Here is a 20,022-nt window from a genome sequence, read left to right as displayed (position 1 = left end):
CATGTAAAAGAGGACATGCACCCCCCCTCCTCTCATCCCTGACCTCGGGACTGTTGTTTTGTTATTTTTATGGTGATGAACTCAGTCTGATAATGCTACAGCATGTTATCAGGCGCAGTTAGGAATGTCATAAATAATACTCTCTTATTCACGGAGGAGTCATAAAACAGCACTCCAGCAGAACCATTAATCAAAAGACAAGTGCCAGTTTCCTTAAATAAACTACAATGACATCATTATGAGTTCAAGAAGACAGTTTCAAATTCTTGCCCTCAGCGTTATATCAATCTGAGAGAGAGAGGCTGTTGCATCGCAAAGCACAGCATTCAGAAAAGACATTCTCCCCCCCCCCCCCCCCTGTAAAAGGAGGTAGTTTGAAATATGTAATACATCATTTTCAGCATGTTTCTCTCTGCTTTCTCCTGCCCTTTGCCACTGTGTCAGCAGCAGGAGGGGGAAACCATACATTAGTAATAGCAATAAAACCCACTGGTTTGGCTGGAGCCACTCATGGTATAACTAAGATGCTCAGACAGACACAGACTGTCTGTAGTCAAGGAGAAAATTCATCATCAAGGTGCAAAATAGGAGCCAAAGCGAGATAGGAAAAAAATGCCTTTCTGATTTCTTTTTCTCATTTCTCATGAAAATCATTTAAGTATCTGATTTCAAAAGTATAGACTTTAGTCCACGTCCTATGGGATCTGATGTTTGCTTTCTCTCTTGTTTTGCACTTGTTGGAAACAATGTTGAATTGAAAATCCAAGCCATGGTACTCTGCTGCTGCTTCCACTGTTATGTTGTCGTTACAGAATGGGAGCGATCAGCGTACTGGAAGATTCTCTCCCTTCATTGCAGTAATGAGAACCATTTGCAGAAGTTTGCCTGCATACTGCCCAAGCCGAGTCAGAGTCGTTAAGCAGGGGCAGGAACAACTCATCACATGATGCATCATCATACCACAGCACCTCACACCCCTCTTCAGCTACCTAGGTAGCTCCAGGTCATCAAAGGACAATACAAGAGTGCAAGAAACCCACCTCTTTGGAGGGAACGTTTCCAACAGCCTGTATATACATTGTACATGCAGACTTTACGGAGTCATTTCAAAGCAAACGTACACACATAAGTTAGCTTTGAAAATACTTGGATAATTTGGCAGCGCACAAAGTTATCACGTGCGGTTTGTAAGGTGTACGTGGCATGATGTGATTTATGACCACGCTTTTGAAGCTCAAAAGGTATGTATGTGTCAACTCCACAGACACTCCCCTCCCCCCCAAAACACCTCTCTGCAGTTCACATAAAGGTACTCATGAAACTGGGTTATGTGCATACTTTTACATGCAGTGAGCCCTGGACTGTTTTAGTACAGCTGATGACATGCATCAAACTCAGTTTTATGTGTGTAAATGGTTTTTAAAATTCACCCCTTAAAGTAGAACAAAACAAAACAAAACAAAATAAAATACTTGGCTGATATACAATTGTAAAAAAAATTCTGTTTGGTCAAATTATAAGAAAGTTATAGCATTCCATGAGATCTAATTTGTCCAGTGAAAATTCTCCAGTTTCCCAGGCTGTTTGATGTTGAGCATATACAGGTGCAAGAACTATTAAAATTACCACTAGTGAGATTTAAATAGCAAAAGTAGCCACCCAAATAGTAATATCCCAGTTCTTAGTGACAGCATCCTTCATTGTCTATTCTGGATCTTTTCATTTTGCAAATAATTCCACATTAGTTTACTCCATCAAAGCTCACTCTACTCTTAACCTTTACTGGAAAACATTTCTAATGGGAGCCAAAAGCTGTACAATCAGACCTAACATTTTATTATATATATATACAGCACCAAAACTGTATTTCTAATTAAAATTACCCAGGACATTGAGAAAACACCCCTTTAGCCATGTTTCAGTGTCTTAAACAGAACAAAATACATCAACAACAGATACATTTAAGGGCTCTTAACCCTGTACATGCCAGTGCAGAGGTTCTCAAACAGATTTGGTGGGGCCTCGTCTTCTGTTTCTCCTTGGTAACTTGTCTTCCCTACTGGCGACCAATACATGACTCCCAAAGCAACACCATCAATAGAACCAAATTACCAACTACTCTGGTTCATTACCGGGAATGTTTTCATCATGAGGGCGCCAACTAAATAAATAACCTGATCTGTTCCTTTCACTGTTTCGTTACAAAATGAACTGTGGTAAGATGCAGCCAACAGAGGTCTTGCAGTTGCTCAAATGGTTTAGTGCAACTGGCAGTACGTTTAGCTTCAACGGAGCCAACGGAACTCAGGAAAACAAGAAAGGAGCAGGGCCAGTTGGCGAGAAATAAGAAAAGCAATTGGACTCACCCCTGGCAGCGTCTTCTGCTCGTGCAGCGCACTCTGAGCCTTTAGGGCCGATTCTCTTTCACAGTACGTTAAGAAGGCGCAGCCTGGAAAAAGGAAATCAGCATATGAAGTGGCAAGTACTGTGCATTGCAACAGGTCAACCCAATCACCAAGTGTGAAGTAGACATGCAAGGCCAGCTGATGATGATGGTCTTTTCTAAAAATAAAATAAAAATGACAGCTTTCCTGCTTCACAGCACTACGTTTCTATTTGACTGCATATTTTCACTTCACTCCCTTCTGAATGTTTCTTCAAAGTGTTTTGATGAGAGCTTGAGACATCTGGAAGTTAATGGACCAATTTTCCCATGGTTTTTTTCTCTCGGAAAACAGGCCTGCTGGAAAACTTTCCTCAGTCGGTCCAGCTGAAAGGAGACATGGGCTTTCATAGCATGAGTTCTTTAAACCGGACCAAGACAAGGTGTTCTCAGAGGTGCATTTAGGTCAGGAGAGGGAATTAATGCTCAGTGGTTGCTTTTAACATGATTGCTTTACACGAGCTTTGAAAGAGAAGCTATCTAACGTACGTATACTAAAAGTGCCAAGTACTCTAACAATACACGGGCTAAGTAAAAATTGATCACTTGGTGTGCCTTTAATACATCTCCTTGGTGGGCAAATAGGCATGGCAGACAATTGGTGGTAAAAACTGCAGCTGTTCCCTTAGACAGAATTTGACTGTTCAGAGGGACTTTTCTCTATGAAGATGTAGGGCACGGTCTGCATAGGATATGTGACCAGTCCTTGATGTAAGCTGTCTTTTCTATTAGTCTAGTTCTTATTTTTTTTAACAAGTATACACATAACCTTGCAGAATCTTTTACACAGCCTTACATTACACTTTAGCAATAACTAGCATATAGATAGATATTATAGCGTTAAATCTGCATTGTCTACTTCTAACTCTATTTCTGTGGATTTTATGGTTTTCAGTAAAATAAACTGGCTCAAAATATGCTTTAGAAATAGGAGCAAGCTTTCTTTCATACTTTCTGATTCAATTTTTAGACAATTATAGCAGTTGTGTCTGCTACTCTGTCTTTGGTCTACTATGTTATGATCCCTAGAAATTAGGTTCAGACCACAAGCAAAGAAGGCTATGTAGTATTTTACAACAATTAATATTTCATTTTTTGGAGGTCTGGAAATCCTGGGTTTCTTGATTACACTCAAAGTACATAGCCATGCATTTTATGCCCAGATACCACAGGCAACAGTATGGTGTAATCTTATCTCATGATCTCACAGTTGCCAAAGAACACGATAAAGTCATAGCGAGAGTCAGGGGATTGCTAGATTGTATACGGAGAGGTATGATGACCAGGGAAAAGGAAAAGCTTAGGCTTTTCCAAAAATCAGTGCAGAGGCTTCATTGTAAGCCCTGTGTCCAATCCTGCATGCAGCATCTCCTAGAGTGTACAAGGCCAGAGAAGGTTGCCAAAATGGTTCAGTCTCTGTACAATAAATCTACAGGGAGAGCGCAAGGGACCTAAATTCATCTCTTAGAGGAGAAAAGGAAAAGGGAAATATAAGAGAGAAACTGAAATGCCTCAGAGGTATAAATAATGTGCAAGATGCAAACTTTTTTCACTGGACAAAAAGTTTGGTTGATTAGAATTTCTAGACAGCTTTAACAGTATGTGCTTAAAGCAGTTTGCAAAAGTTAAAAAACATAGAGGCCAATATTAAATAAAAAAAAGTGTAACAGATAAAATGAACCGTGTAAGTTAACAGGGGTATCCAGCGGGAAAACCTTCCCACTGAATAAAGTTATCCAGACAAACTGACCTGAATAGTTTGGAAGCCTAACTGGCTATGTTTGAATATCACTGGTTAAGCTTCAGAGTTATCTGGATACATTTGCCCGGACAACTGAAAGCTTAACCAGCCACAATCAATAGAATAGAGCTGGTTAAGTGCCATGCAAGGAAGAAATAAAAGCACAAACAAGAGTGCCTTCTGGCCCAATTCCCCACCCACTCCCATGTGTGCCAAGCATAGGGCCTGCCAGCCTGATCCCCCCCCCCTCTCTTTCACCAAGGCCCCCCAAAGTTTGAAAAAAAAAGTATGTAAAGGGGTGGATCACCATCCTTTCTCTCTGTCCTGGTTTAGCAAATAGACTTACCTCTGACCCGCTCCTCATCCCCCCTCCTCCCTGGCACCCTAATCCTAAGCCTCCAACCTTACACAGCATGCTAGAGAAGCCTCTGCAGAGCCGGAATCGTGCTACACTCATATCACATTCATGGCCACTTCTAGCATTGTTTTGCTGGTATACTGCACAATGAGAGGAGTGAGATAAGTGGTTCTATTCAGCATCTGAAAACTAATGCTTATGATAACCTGCAAGACACGAAGCCTTGCTAGGGAACACAGAGAAGTTTTACACTGCGATATCTTTGCATAATTTTTAAAGTTCTGGGGAAATTGTCAATCTCATGCTGTAAGTAGTAGTGGCTGTGCCACTATGAATAGCAACACAAAACAGGGACTAACGATTGGTGGTGAATGAGCCAATGAACTTACTGAATACTCATTGGTGTTCTATAGGTAGCAACAGGATCACCATCCTGAGCAGCAATATTATCAATTAAAATAGGTACACAGAAAAGTGCACTGCCAAAATGATTCACCATTCTGTTTACTTTTGCAGGAATCTGGCCTGTCGTGAAAGTACAACCTGATTGGCTATAATTTACTTTTATTCTATCTTATAATTAATTCTAAACACAGGTGGAGCATTTTAAGGAAGGACAAAGCAACCAATAAGTAGGGTCAGTGGCAACACTTCTCTCAAAATGGAAAGGCTTTTATCATGTGATATATTTATCAACTGAAATCAATTCGTCTCTGACTCTCTGCATATAATTATCCATTCTAATACAACATATTGTCCTGAGCGAGAGCAGATACAGCACTGGTTGGAGCAGCATCTCCAGCAATCCTTACAAATTGGCCAAGCACCTTCAGCATCTCAAGTTAAGATATTTTGATTCCGTAATGACAAGACCATCAGAGCGTATTTCATTTAGAAGAGAAATACCTCCCAAATGAGCCATGCCCTGTTGGATTTATCAGTAGTGGGCCTACATGGATTCTTTTAAAAACATAAGACAGCAAAACATGAAGGCTTAAACCCATGTATTTACTGCACTGAAAAAATGTAAAAGTCGATTTTAAAAGGCCCGCGCGCACAAATACCGGGGGTTATGCATGTGGCTGGGCCCTGCGCGTGCTGAGCGCGTTTTAGAAAGGGCCCGGCCATGCGCGTAAGTCCTGATACACACAGAGGTGCTGGACCTGAAGAAAGGGGTGGGCTGTGGGCGGGGTCTGGGCAGGAAGGCTTGGGGCGGAGGGGGGCAGGCCGGGTCAGCGCCATTAGATGCTGTCCTGGGGAAGTGTGCACCGGCAGCCGACCAGCACGCAGAGTTTACTTCTGCTCCGGAGAGCAGTAGGTATAAAAACAAAACAATTGGGGATAGCTAGGGTAGGTTAAGGGTTGGGGAGGAGATGGGAAGAGGGAGGAAGGACAGGGTTAGGGTTAGGGAACTGGGAACATGCCGATTGCAATGCTGAACGGTTTTTTCTAAAATCCCCTCCCCCCCTCTTGCACGTCACCCGCCCGCACATGCTCTCACGGATATTAAAATCTGGCACACACGTGCGCATGGAAATTGTATTTTATAACATGCGCGTAACAACGCGTGCATATTATAAAATAGCCGCGTCCATATGCGTGCGTCAGTAACTGCACACATATGGATGCCCCCGTGCATCTTTTAAAATCGACCCCTTAGAGACTAAATCAAGACACAAGATTCACACGATGAGTATCTCTGAATTTTCTAAAGCATTGAACTCTGCAGGAATAAGGTTAAACTATTAATTTTTTTTTAAATCCAGTGACTTCTACACTTTTGCCCGGTGTGCCTTACCATCGAAAGACCGAGGGCAGTAAACCCATTCTAATCTCTTCCCAACTATTTCCTGTGATCACCTATGATTACAAACACACAGAGCATTCATCATGCTTTACAGTTGCTAATTTCTTAGCCTATCTACTCCCTTCTCCCTTTTATTTCCTCATCACCACGAGCCCATAAACATTCATCTGCTGATTCATCTCTTTAGTCACACATGAAAAAAATTAATATTTTAAAAAAATGTGCTTAAGTGTAAAATCTAACCTATCTTGCTGCAGAGATAGTTGAAGAAGAAATCTATGAGCACATTTGGGACAGATATAGAGGGCAGGCAGGGTATGACGGTGAGGGTGTATAAATGCAGTGACGAGGTGAAAGAAATAGGGTGAAGAAGGGCAAGGGCATAGGTGTTTGCTCAACTGTATGGCATATTAGAGGGCCAAAAGGGGAGAAAGGAAGGCACCTTGCACAGAGTGACAGCACGGCTGTGTCAGCCTTCCAAAAAAAGGAGGTAAGGTCAACTGAAATGAAGATGCAACAAGGCCCTAGTATGTTCTTAAGCAGGGAAAACTGGGCAGAGTTTCTCGAACAAATATTTGCTATGCACTATGTTATTATTTTACTAGTCCCCGAAAGCTCATGTGCAATAACATCTACAGTGTGTTTAATTATTCTTTGTTAGTTTAATAGAAAATATTGCCCAGTCTCTTCAAAGGAGCAAACAAGTTCATTTCATCTCCTTGACTGGAAAACACAAATTTTCAAGTTTTAGAAGTTTGTACTCATGATGGAAAGGTGTGATTGATACACAACAGAAAGGAAAATGAAGATCACTTCCAAATATCATTTTTGGAAACCAAGATTTGGAGCAATGAAAGGTAAAAAAGGAGTTGATTTGTATAATGTACTCTCTACCTAGCTTGATGCACTCTCTACCTAACTTCAATCAAGCTAGTTAGAGAGTACATTATACAAATCAACTCCTCTTTTACCTTTCATCGCTCCAAATGACAGAAAATCTTCAGTGATGTGAATGTTGCTGTTGTTCATACCTTTGACTGTGTATATAAAACTGCCCCACCAAACCTACCCCACCCCCTAAACCCCACCCCAAGTTAAAAGTGCCCCCTCTTACAGTGGTATAAATAGTAAAGTTACATATTGTCCTCTCCCTCTCTCTCTCTGATAAAAACCTTTTTGGTTGTAATGTGCCTGCGGTGGATTAATCAGCATGCGATGTGAAAATTAGCGCTGGTGCAATAAATTTATCACAGATTGTGGAAATTACCTATGTGATGCGGGAGCAGGGAAATTAGCCTAACCATGCACCCCCTTTTTTTTTTTTTTTATCATGGGTGCTAAACCTCTGGAATTTGTTGCCAGAGGATGTGGTTAGTGCAGTTGGTGTAGCTGTGTTTAAAAAAGGTTTGGATAAGTTCTTGGAGGAGAAGTCCATTAACTGCTATTAATCAAGTTTACTTAGGGAATAGCCACTGCTATTAATTGCATCAGTAGCATGGGATCTTCTTAGTGTTTGGGTACTTGCCAGGTTCTTGTGGCCTGGTTTGGCCTCTGTTGGAAACAGGATGCTGGGCTTGATGGACCCTTGGTCTGACCCAGCATGGCAATTTCTTATGTTCTTATGCTATATTTATAGCATCTTGATAAATCTAGGCCTAAGTGAGGGGAGGAACGGGGGTACTCTGGGGCAGAGCTACTTATCTGGATAAAGTACCTGATTCACTAAGGGTTTTTCCCCATAGACATAAAAAGAGAAAAGCCTTAATTAATCTGGCCCTTAGCTGGCTAAGTGCTGATATTCAGCCTTGTCTGGCTAAATTAGATGGATGAGTTAGATCGGCTAGTCAGCAGATCTAAAGGTAGCTTGACAAACTTATCCAACTATTAGATAGCCAGGTAGAGTCAGCAGTATAGCTGCATCTCTGAATTTCTCACCTAAGTTAACCAGATACATTTATCTGGCTAACTTTCTCAGCTGGATTGCAGCTGAATATTGACCTCACTCTTGCCCCTAAATCTTGTTAAGCCTGTTTCAACCCTTCTTACCAATCCATGTTGTTACAGTCACCAAAAAGAAGCAGACCACTTGTTTGTTTTTGGGTTTTTTTTGTGTGTCAGATCAGCTCATCTAATAGGAGCCCTTTAAACTTGGGCCTAATGAATAATTTTGGGGGATTTAATACACAGTTTCTTTCTCCATCTTTGTCTGCCATGTTTTCTCTAGCCTTTTCATACTTTCTCTATCTCCTTTTATATACCTTTCTCCTTTTTTTTTTTTTTTGCCATGGTCAACTGCCTTATATTAACTTTATGACAAAACTCTTCTGATTACCCCCTTTGAGCTTATTGCTTCCTCTCAGTGGTAGAGAAACTGTACCCGACGTGCAAACATATGGAAACTCTGTGCTAGCAATTAATTCCCAACCTATTCAAGCACAGTCTCTTGGAAACATAAGGATCTATAAAATAGTCCCTAGAGAGATGAAGTTATTAAAAAGAACAGAAAACAATTAAAAGTAAAGTGGAAGGCAAACACGCTCATTTATTCTACTACCTTGAGGGGTGCAAGTGGGGTTCAGAAGTGTGAAGATTAAATAATGTCGAGAGTGATTGTATGCAGCAGATGCATAACTGAGGAGGAAGCCAACCCTTTCAATACAAGATATCCAAGCCATGGAAATATTCTTGCTTTATTTATTTATTTATTTATATTGTTTTCTGCATAGTCCAGAAAAATCTTTTCGTTGCGGATTCCAATAAAACAATCATAAAATAGCATACAATAGTTACATCTAACGAAAATACAAACATAAGTGCCACAAAGTACATGTGTTCAGTATGGCCTTGGCTTTTTGGTGCATGCCACTTTTTGCACAGATGTACCACATTTGAATAATTTTACTATATTTGCTATAGACACATTTCACTGACTGTCATCAGAATAAATCCATTATTTTATACATAAATTAGCTGCTCAATGGTAACGTGTCATACAGCTGAACGAGAGTCTGGGGCAACAAATGTCTACAACCCTCCTAAGCATCGAAGCAAAGTGTCTACCCTGAGGTTATCACTATTATAGAGTAACATAATTTAATGATTAAAAGATATTTAATAGTTGGAATGCATTTTGCCTCTGTCCAATCAATCAAACTGGGTCAAGTACAGAGTCCATTACTGTTGTCAGCCGATCATAATGAAATAGCCAAGCTTTTCAGCACCAAAACGTTACTATAGAATAAGTGTAGAGTTAATCCCTCAGACAGCAGGCAAAACTTTACTGTCATTCAGCCCCACTATTTGACTCTCTTCTAGAGCATTAGGAAGGAGCAAGGATATGAATTTGTTTGAAATAAATGGGTAACATGGGACGAATGAAGCCATTTTTGTTCCATTCATGGTCCCCCAAAATACTGTAAAGGAGGGCACCTATGAAAATAGCAAACATTTTTATTTACAGTTGTTTTTTTTTCCCATTACAATCTATGAGCAACAGTAAACAGCACCTGATAGCTTGCTTTTTTTGTTTTCTTTTTCAAATGAAAGCAATTTAGCAAGCAACCAGTGATGTCACAGTGACATCAGTGTAACCAAAGCTGGAGTGGGAAGAAACAAGAAAGAAGACAGGAAGCAGGGTCAATCAAGGTCAGCCAATAGCTGGTACCTGCATTAAAAGACTATTACTTCCTCTTTTTTTTTTGTTTTTTTTGTTTAACAACCCACTGAAAGGTTTCAGCATGTGCAAGCACCATTTCAAGGTTTCATCTCTGTTGGATTTCACAGAGGAAGGCTGTGTCTTCTCAAGCTCTGTCTGAGTGCAACAAAATGTTTGAAAAGAAGGAGAGAGAGAAGAATTTAGGCAAAGGGCTTTGTACTTCACTGTTGCTTTCACAGTATGGGAGAGAGATAGAGCCACTGCAGTTCTCTCTGATCACTGGGGTAGGGTAGAGAAACAGGGATTGGAATTGCCTCACTTTCTACACATTGGGAGGTGCTGAAATCTGCAGCTACTATTATCTCCCAAGACAAATTTCAGTGATCACCAGCCTAAGCCACAACAATTTATTCTCTGTCCCGCAGTTTGTGTCCATGCAAAAGGAGTTGCTCTGGCTGCCTTCGAGGTTCATTTTGACTTTCCTTACAGTATTTGCTCACTATTGGTCTTGTCATGAATATCTGAGGCTTTATAATGTACTTAACCAGATACATTTAATAGTTTCATGCTATCTTAGACTATTTCTTCAAAATGATTCTTATGTGACTCATCTGGCATTTAGTCTTCGATGGATTATACCACATCAAAACGGGAAGACTAGCTCCAAGCCTGAACCCCTATTCCTTTCCCAAAATGAAGCCAAAAGAAAACTGCATCAGGAGTCCTCCAGGAAGTTTCTCTGGCTCCTCCCCTTCCAGGGATAGTAAGCTTCCTATCTCCCAGTGTTGCGCTCGGGGGTGGACCCTTATCCTGGAGCAGTGGAGAACGGCTCCCTGGTAGGAACCAGGAAGCACCTGCCCCCAGGGGGTGGAGCACTGGAGGAGACAGAGGCTAGGATGAGCTTCACCACTGGGCCGCTTGGACTTAGGTGGATCTCGCAGGATCTCCTGGTGAGGTAGTAGACAAGCGTGCCTATGGACAGCAAGGGAGAGCGGTTGGACTCAAGGCTGTAGGTCTGATGGAGCAAGGAGGACCAGAACAACATAGGCGATGACAAGGCAAGGGATAGAGCCAGAATCAGGAGGCATGGTCAATCAGGCAGAGGTCATAATCCGGGAGACAGTCCGACGAGTAGTCGACAAGGCAGAGGTCAGGTTCTGGAGGTCAGACAAGGCCACAAGGCAGGCAGAGGTCAGGAAGCAGGCAGCAGACAGAGAGGTCAAGGAACAGGCTAAGGTCAGTACCAGAGAGACAGTCTGAGGGTACTACATGGGAGATGGATGGACAGACGCTGGAACAGAGGGACGCTGGAACAGGAGAATCCTGGAACAAGGCTAGAACGAGACTGGAACAAGACTGGAACAAAACTGGAACAAGGCTTAGTTCGCAGTGAGAATCTAGCACACAATACAATGCCGTGACTTCCTTAAGTAGTTCCTTCAATCAGGGCACGCCACGGAGCTACGGCCCGCCCCTGGCCCTATAAGAGGCCGGGAGGTCCATGCGCACGTGCATGTAGGGGTGTGGCCAACACCATGGAAGACGTCGAACTCTGGCGTGAGGCCTGGTGCGCAGTGGAAGGCCCGGCGACTGCGGCCGCGGGACGCCGAAGCCTGGAAGAGCTCATGGCTGCAGCTGGGGAGGCCGACTTGGGACCTGCAGAGGAGCCAGAGAGGTGAGCAGGCCCGTGCACGGGCCAGACGCCGAAGGGGCGTGCAACACCCAGCTTCTAGATGGTTTGATTAGTCTTTTGCCATATCAACATATAGAACACAATTCGATCTCTATTAGAAAGAACATTTCATTTGTTTGATGGACCCTCGGTTTGAGCTAGTATATCAGATTCTTATGTTCTTATGTTCTTAATCCAAATGGATCACAACTTCCCATGTAGGCTGCTCTGTTGGTGACTCCTCACTGCTATACAAAGAGGAAACATCTAGAGGCAGTGTGGATTTCTGAGTTGACCTTTGAGTCAACTGCCTGCTCCTGTTTTTGTTCCTTTTATTTAGAACCAGTACTCATGGACCTTTAGGAGTAAGGTCTGGGTCAGATGGAAGAAAGGGTAACTTAACTTCTCTTGTTTGAGAAACTGTTCTGCCTCTTTTTGGACTTTGCTTTGAAGCATGTTTTGGCCACCCTTGCTTAATTTTTGGTTGCTTTTGGGGGTTTAGATTGTTTGATCCAGTAACTAAATTCACCAGGACCTAGGGCATTTAGTCACTGTCATGAAGAAAGGAGTTTTTCAGGAATCTGTCACCCAGAGAGATCCAAGGACCCTAGAGGAATAGATTCACATTCATTCCTGGGATGAAGAGGAGAGAAAATAGAGACCAGTGGCTCCTATCTGGGGTTACCCATCCCATGTCTTCAGGATACTGGCGAGGGTGAGCTGAAGAGGAGTCCTCCAAATCAAAGAATGACAAAAGGGATTATATTACATGCTATCAAAATTTGGTGATCAATACTTTTCCACCAGTTCTGGGAGGGAGCTCCAAAACTACCCCTGCAATTTATTTAAGCATTTAATTATTTATTTAAGCATTTTACTTACCATCATTCCAAAAGAAGATCTCAACAGTTTACAGGAGCAACAGCATTATTATCGGTCAACCCTTAAGGGTCGATTTTAAAACACGTGCGCACGCGTCCATGTGTGCGCGGTTCCCAGCACGTGCACATAGATGCGCAGTTCCCAGTGCACTTACATGGATGTATGGATTTTATAACATGCACGTGTCACCACACGCATTTTATAAAATACGATTCTTGCATGCACATGCGTGGCCAATTTTAATGTTGGTGCGTGTATCTGCAGGCAGTTGTTCTCTAACATGACAAAACAGGGCCACAGTTCCCTCCCAGTCCACTCCAATTAAGGGGTGGACTGGGAGGGAACTTCCCTATCCCTATCCCTCTAACTACCCTTCCTACCTTTTCCCTTCTCCTCCCCGACCCCCTAACCCCTACCTAGCTAGCCCAATTTTTTTTTGTTGTCATACTTACTGCTCCTTTGGAGCAGAAGTAACTTCGGTGCTCCAACCGGCTGCTGGTGCACGATTCCCTGGGACAGACCCTAATGGCCGCTGTCCCGATCGGCCCCCACCCCACCCCACCCCTCCCTGCCTAGACCCCATCCCGGCACTTCTACATGTACTGGGAGATACAATCATGGCCGGGCCATTTATAAAATGCACTCGGCATGCACACGGCCCGGCCACGCACATATCCCCAGATTTTACGCATGTGGTCTTTTAAAAATTTGGGCTTTAGTGAATTAGGGTTGTCTTAGGACACTTTATATCATTCATTATTTCTCGTATATTCTTCTAACATTGACTGTGTTTTTTAATATTTTATTTCTCTGCATATTGATGATTTTCGATCGTATGCATTTCTGAAGAGCCAGTTTTATAGCTCACGTTTGAATCTCTTTCTTTCTGTTAACAAACGTAACATTTCTGGTAGAGAATTCCACAGCTTGTGGCCTGCTATGGAAAACATTCGGTCGCTTATTTGTGTTAGATGTGTACTTAGCGTTGTGGGCACAATTACTGGCCCTTTATTTTGCAATCTTAGTGTTTGCTGTGGTGTGCATTGTTGGAGATTCACACCTATTAAGCTGGAGTTTCTGTCATTGATGATGTTAAAAATTAGAGTTAGAACTTAAGAATGGTTTCTGGCTTGGACTGGCAACCAGTGCAGGGCTATCAGCAATGGGGGTGATGTGGTCAAGTTTCCTTGTCCCTAATAGAAGCCTTGCAGAGGCATTTTGTAGTAACTGTAGTTGTTTTGGTAGTCCAGAGGATAAGCAGAGGGAGCTGCAGTAATCTATATTTGGGAAAATTAGTGTTTGTTAAACAATGTGGAAGTCCTGGAATATTAGTAATGGTTTCAACTGATGTAATATTCACAGTTTGGAGTATCCAATGTTAATTAATTTGTTTATGTGCTTTTTCATTGTGATGTTCTCATCAATCTGTATTCCTAGGGCTCGTACTTGTCCTGAGGGTGTGATATAAAAATTTCCCTGGTCTAGGGTTGGCAGTTTAACTGTAGAGGTATTTTTTCCTTAGCCATACAATTTCAGTTTTGAGTTTAGTGTTAGTTTAATCTGTGTCAGTTCATCATTGTCAAAGCCCTGTAGTACAGGGTCAATTAAAGATACTAGTAGAGTTTCTGCTGAGCAATCTTTTCTGAATCTGAATTGGTTTGGGAATAGAATATCGTTGTCTTCTGGGTGGTTTTCCAACTGAGATAACACTGCTTTTCTAGAACGTTTGCAATAAAAGGTAAGTTAGACATTGGTCTCTAATTGTCCCAGTCGTCAGTTCTGCCTGTTTTGTTTTTTAGGATTGGCTTGATCACAGCTTGTTTCACCCTATATGTGCCCAGTCCTTCTGAGAGTGAGTGGTTGACTATGGTTGTGATTGTTGGAGTGATTATGTCATGAAATATTGGGTCTAGTGGGTGGATAGCTGGCTTAATTTTGGTAATGATTTGGAAATGGAAAGGGATGTAGAAAGAGAGAAGTAAATAAAAATCTCAGTAAAGAGTCACAGATTTATTGGATTATGTTATTGATTTCATGGAATAAAAACATATATATTTTCAATCAATTTATTTGCACATTATCAGTAAATTTAGGTTGAAATTGCATTCATTGACTAGCGTATTACCTCATATCCTAAAGACTTTTAAACAGCATTCAGAGCCTTGGAGATCAGTCTTCCCTGACAGGGAATCATGGAATCAGAAGGACTTAAGGACAATATAAGAGTTTTGACTATCTTAAGCCCTTGGAATTAAGGGTGACCCTTGGATTCCTTCATGAAGACTTCAGTTCAGGGATTAGTTACATATATATGTATGTGTGAAGATATATAGGGGTGTGCAGGTCAAAAAAATGTTGTTTTGTGTTCTGTTGTGACATTTGTGGGTTGAATTATGTTTTCAATAACATTTTTTTTTTTAGTTTTGTTTGTTTCGGAAACAGTGAGCATTGCTTGGAAAATCGTCTGCACTGTTTGCGAACAGTGTACACCATTCAGAAATAGTACATACTAAAATGTTCCTGGGGCAGGAGTGAGTATCTGTCATGCCTGCCTCACTGCTCTGGTTTGCAAAAATAGCTGCCGGTTAACCAGAGGCTGTCGCTAAGAACAGAAGGCATTGGAGACAGAGGAACGACATAGGAGCCATTCCACTGAGAAGGTGAGATGGCCAGTGGAGTCCTTACTTCAAGATTTTGGTTGAGATCAACTTTGTGTTTGGTTTACGACATTCAGAACAGCAAAGAAGGTTGAAGGTTCTATAATAAACTTTGGTGAATTCCTAGATCTGCCTCATTATTTGTTGAACTCAGTATAGGGGGTCCAGGTTTGTTGAAGTGTGACCTGGGCAAATTAGTCAAATAAGTTAGAGGTTACAGTTACAGTTTCTAAATATTGAACACAGCCAAACACAGTGCTTTGACCAATAATGAATTCATCCCACTAGCCGTAATCTTTTCGTCAGGTTGTTCTGATAGAATGAAGACAAAAACCAAAGCCAATGTTTTCGCCCCACATTTCTGATTATCCCATCTGGGAGGGACTGATTTCCCATAAGATGCTGATGACACAGGTTTGCAACTAGTGTACTGTCAGCTGAAATTAAAAGCTACCTTTATCCATCATCTTTTTTTTTTTTAAATTTGATGCTTTCTTTTGTACAGTTTTTTCCCAAATAAGAGAACTGGTGTGTGTGTGTGTGTGTGTGTGTGTGGGGAGGGGGGGGGGGGTGTCTGATTTATTTTCTCAATAACCCTTCATTATGTCAGACCTTTACAATGATACCACACATCTAGATATGAATGCAGTCCATTAACTGTGGCCCTCCCACACATCTGGAACAAAATGCTTTCTATTATCTAGGTCCTCCTACATCTCTGGAACTGAAAGTCATCTGTAATCTTCAGTTCTCGCACGAAAGTACTCGTCATCTGTAATCTATGATCCTCCCACACTGTATTCTGCATGCCACCATTCACCTATGGTTGTCTCACAGCATGCATTGTGCACAATCCATGATTTACAATCATCTCACACATACAATACAAGTCAGCTGTATTATTTTATTAGGTATACATGAGATGCTTTGCATGGATTTGCAAAATTCATGCAAGCAAATGCCATGTAAAGCAGCTCATTGTTATAGGGGCAGGTTCCAGGCCCGAATATCATGTGATGTACAGCATTTATCATGAGATATATGCTGTTTAACACACATTATAACCTTATTGCAGCTTGATAATTCTCCCTATGGAAAGAGGGTGGGGGCATCTCTTGGGGGTTGAGGCATTTATGTTCAAACAATTTTTATTAGATTTTCCAAACAACAAACAAATGTGGAGGAGGGTGGTTTCAGATCCCTCCCCCACCACAATGTTGAACAAATACCGCAGTCCCCCCCCCACAGTGTATGAGCCTCAACAATAAGGTAAAAAAGGAGAATGGTCAGTCCAACGAAAAAGCAAGGGCAGCCCAGTCCGGTAGGTCCTGCGGCCTGTCACTCATTCAGCACAAGACTCCGCGCCCGCGGGGACAGTTGTTGAAGATACGGAGTCCAGATAGCAAGAAAGTGGCGTCTTCTTTGAGGGGAGCCGCATGCCGCCATGCTTTCCATCGTCATCAAAGCATGCAGCTGGTTCCTCCAAACCCAGAACGACGGGGCATCTGAGGATCGCCAAACCAGCAATATGGATTTCTTCCCCACCAGACTCGCTTTCTGCAACAACAGGCGTGAACCCGGATCTCGAACTCGGATTGGGGAGATGCAGCTAAATAAAAACCACATGGGAGAGATAGGTAGCACCACGTCAAGTAAGTCTTCCATGTAGGCAATCACCTTACGCCAGAATCTGTGAACTGTGGGGCATGTCCAAAAAACGTGGGAAAGAGTGCCCACCGCACCCTGACAACGGGTACACAGTGGCGATGTGGCAATGGTTAGTTGAAAAGCCACTTGGGGAGACACGTATGCCCGACTCAAAAACTTAAGCTGCATCTCCCGAAAATATTGATTGGTCGAGATCCTAGTAACACGCCTAAAACACCTACGTAAGATAAGAACTGTTAAGCAAAAATCCCCATCTCTATTCCATCGAGCCACGAGACAGGAGTGGACGTCCACTTCTGTCAAACGTCGCAGAGTTTTATGGTAACTGGAAAGGGAGGGAACACGAGCACTGGCGAAGTGGAATATGCTGTCCAACGCTTGAAACTGGGTTATACTCTTAGAGGCCTCCGGCAAAGTGTGCATATAGTGGCGCACTTGCAGGTAAGGGAAAACCTGATTACCCCCCAAGTGATAAAGGTTCCTAAATTCAGAGAACGGCATAAAGGTCCCCTCCTGAGTCCACAAGTGGCCCACATGAGTGACCCCCCTGTCCTCCCATCTCCGAAACATGACCGAGTGAGAGCCCGACGGGAAGTCATCGTTCCCCCGAAGGGGAAGCAGATAGGCGCAGCGCGGCGGTATCTGTAATAATTTCGCGAGACGCGCCCAAGTCTGACACAAGGGTTTAATAAGAGCTGTTTGAGTGAGAAACGAAGGAAGGTGACTGGAGTCCGCCTGCACCACATAGGAAGGAGTCCTAGGAAACATGAGAGCTTGGTCTACTGATAGCGGAGCATAGTGTGAGGTATTTAAGAGCCAATTACGTAAAAGCCGCATATTACAAGCCAGGTTGTAGCGAGCCAGGTCCGGAACTCCCAGGCCCCCCGTCCTCCAGTCATTCTGCAACCACTTTAAGGGAAGACGAGCTCTCCCACCCCTCCACAAAAATCGGCGCAGCGCGCTGTTCAGCGTAGCAAGGTCACTCCGTTTGAGCGATAAGGGGAGGTTTTGCAAAAGGTATAGCCATTTTGGCAACAAAATCATCTTAAATAACGCAACCCGCCCTGCCACCAAAAGCGGCAGGGACCGCCAACGGGCCATGGTCTCCTGAGTCTGACTCAGTACACGGGGAATATTGGCCTGGTAAACATCTTCCGGGTTGGCTGAAATATTCACCCCCAAATATCGAAAACTGTCGCCCGCCCATTTTAAGGGAAACGGGGTTGGCCAGGAATCTCGCAAATCCGGCAGATGGGCCAGCACCGAAGACTTGGATTCGTTCAATTTCAGCCCAGAGAATGCCCCAAAGGACCCAATTAGGCGGAGGAGCGGGGGCAAGGAGGAATGGGGGTTAGTAATAAAAACTAACAAATCGTCTGCAAAGGCAACATATTTAAAGATGCCGGGGTCCATACGAACCCCCCGAATCTCCCGTGTGGCAGTTATGGCATGCAATAGAGGTTCCAACTGTAGTAGGAACAATAGGGGGGAGAGAGGACAGCCTTGACGAGTACCTCGTTCTACAAGGAAGGAATCTGATAGGGCTCCATTAGCAACGATGCGCGCCTGTGGGGCAGAATAAAGGAGTTGAATAGCCCGGAGAAAGAAACCCTCGAAACCTATACGTCTTAACACGAAGAAAAGGTAACCCCACTCCACCCGGTCAAACGCCTTCTCCGCGTCGAAATGGCCAAGTAAGATTGGGACATCAGCCGACTCATAGTCATGGCCGCCAGAATTTTGCGGATGTTGGCGAGCGCATAGCGCTGACGAATAAAACCAGCCTGGTGGGGCCCAATCAGTGTCGGCAACTGAGACGCCAACCTGTCTGCCAGTATTTTGGCCAGAAGCTTATGATCATAGTTAAGAAGAGAAATAGGGCGGTAGGATTCGGGCAGAAGAGGGTCCTTATCAACCTTGGGAATTAGAATGATGTGAGCCAAATTAGAATGAGCGGAGAATGAGTGAGGCATTTATTGTATCCGGAGGAGTAGCTTGATTGAGAAGGGGGTTGGGCATGGGGGTGGTTCGTTGCTGAGGGTCAGTTCTTTTCTATTTTTAAACATTTTTTTTTTTTTTTGCGGGGTCACCTCGAATGTTGGCCCTAGGGTTTTGGGTGCGGGCCATTAAGACCCCCAGTGACTTTTTAAACTTATTAGGGAAAGTCATGTTGGTCTGCATGGCCCTTTAAAGAGATGGCAGCCCTGTGTGTTGGGGGCTACCATCAAGTGTTGACAAAGCCCCTGACCATTCTTTTGTCTCACGGATTTTTTCAGTAAGTCAAAAGAATGTTTATTTTATTTATTTAGATTTTTATATTCTGCTTTTTGCACTTCAAAGCAGTTTACATTCAGGTGCTATAGGGATTTCCCTATCCCCAGAGGGCTTACAATCTAAGAGATAGATTTATCAAAATATTGCATGTGATAGGAAGAGGGGTGTGTTTTATGGTAACAGCCTATTTATCACAACGTGTGTTATCTTAGTGCTTTGCATAGCTATTACCACAATTATTGCATTTCCTATCTGCAACCACGAGAGAGAGAGAGAGAGAGAGAGAGAGAGAGACTATCTATAAGGCCCTTGTAATAGATGGAACATTAAGCTAGGTTGAGAGAACAATGTACAAATCTCATCGTTGTGTGAATTTCCTCCCTCCAAAAGACATCAAATCTTCACAAGAGTGCACTGTTCTGTTTGTACGTTTCACTCTGCATTTCAAAGTGGCCCCTAACCCCCTTCTACTAAGTGGGCCTCCTATAGTAGCATAAATAACTGCTTATTATGGTACACCCCCCCCCCCCAGAGGCTCTCTCTCTCGCCCACCCACCCCCACATCTTATGCTCTTCCCCAGCCTAAAAATGCCCAAAACAGAATTTGTGAAAAATCACAATTTGTGTTATGGGTATATCGCACAGCTTAACGCTAATGAAAAAGGTGTAGTTATTTTTGGATTTAAAACTGTGCGATATCATGCGTTATGGCTTTGCACTTTGTGAAGCCAGCCCACTTTTACAAAATTCCTGCCCCCTTTAAAAATTATCATCGCACCATGCATTATGGTGCTTTTAGCATGCATAAACACCATAATGCAAGTTGGAAAATGACCCTATAAGAGGGATTCTGAGGCAATAGAGG

The 20,022-nt window shown here is 42.9% G+C and overlaps 1 protein-coding gene across 1 annotated transcript in view; it reads right to left on the bottom strand.

Annotated features, from left to right (window-relative positions):
* The window catches only part of CELF4 (CUGBP Elav-like family member 4), a 1,498,022-nt gene that overhangs the window by 1,286,965 nt on the left and 191,035 nt on the right, over positions 1-20,022 (bottom strand). The window contains exon 2 of the mRNA XM_029581031.1: positions 2,367-2,449. Within this exon, the coding sequence (XP_029436891.1) occupies positions 2,367-2,449 (83 nt within the window). The remainder of the gene's footprint in view (positions 1-2,366; positions 2,450-20,022) is intronic.

The sequence above is a fragment of the Rhinatrema bivittatum genome, chromosome 1, assembly GCF_901001135.1.
Source record: "Rhinatrema bivittatum chromosome 1, aRhiBiv1.1, whole genome shotgun sequence".
NCBI classification, from domain to species: Eukaryota; Metazoa; Chordata; class Amphibia; order Gymnophiona; family Rhinatrematidae; genus Rhinatrema; species Rhinatrema bivittatum.
The sequence above is the reverse complement of the archived record's forward strand: the minus strand, read 5'-3'. Positions and strand labels throughout refer to the sequence as shown.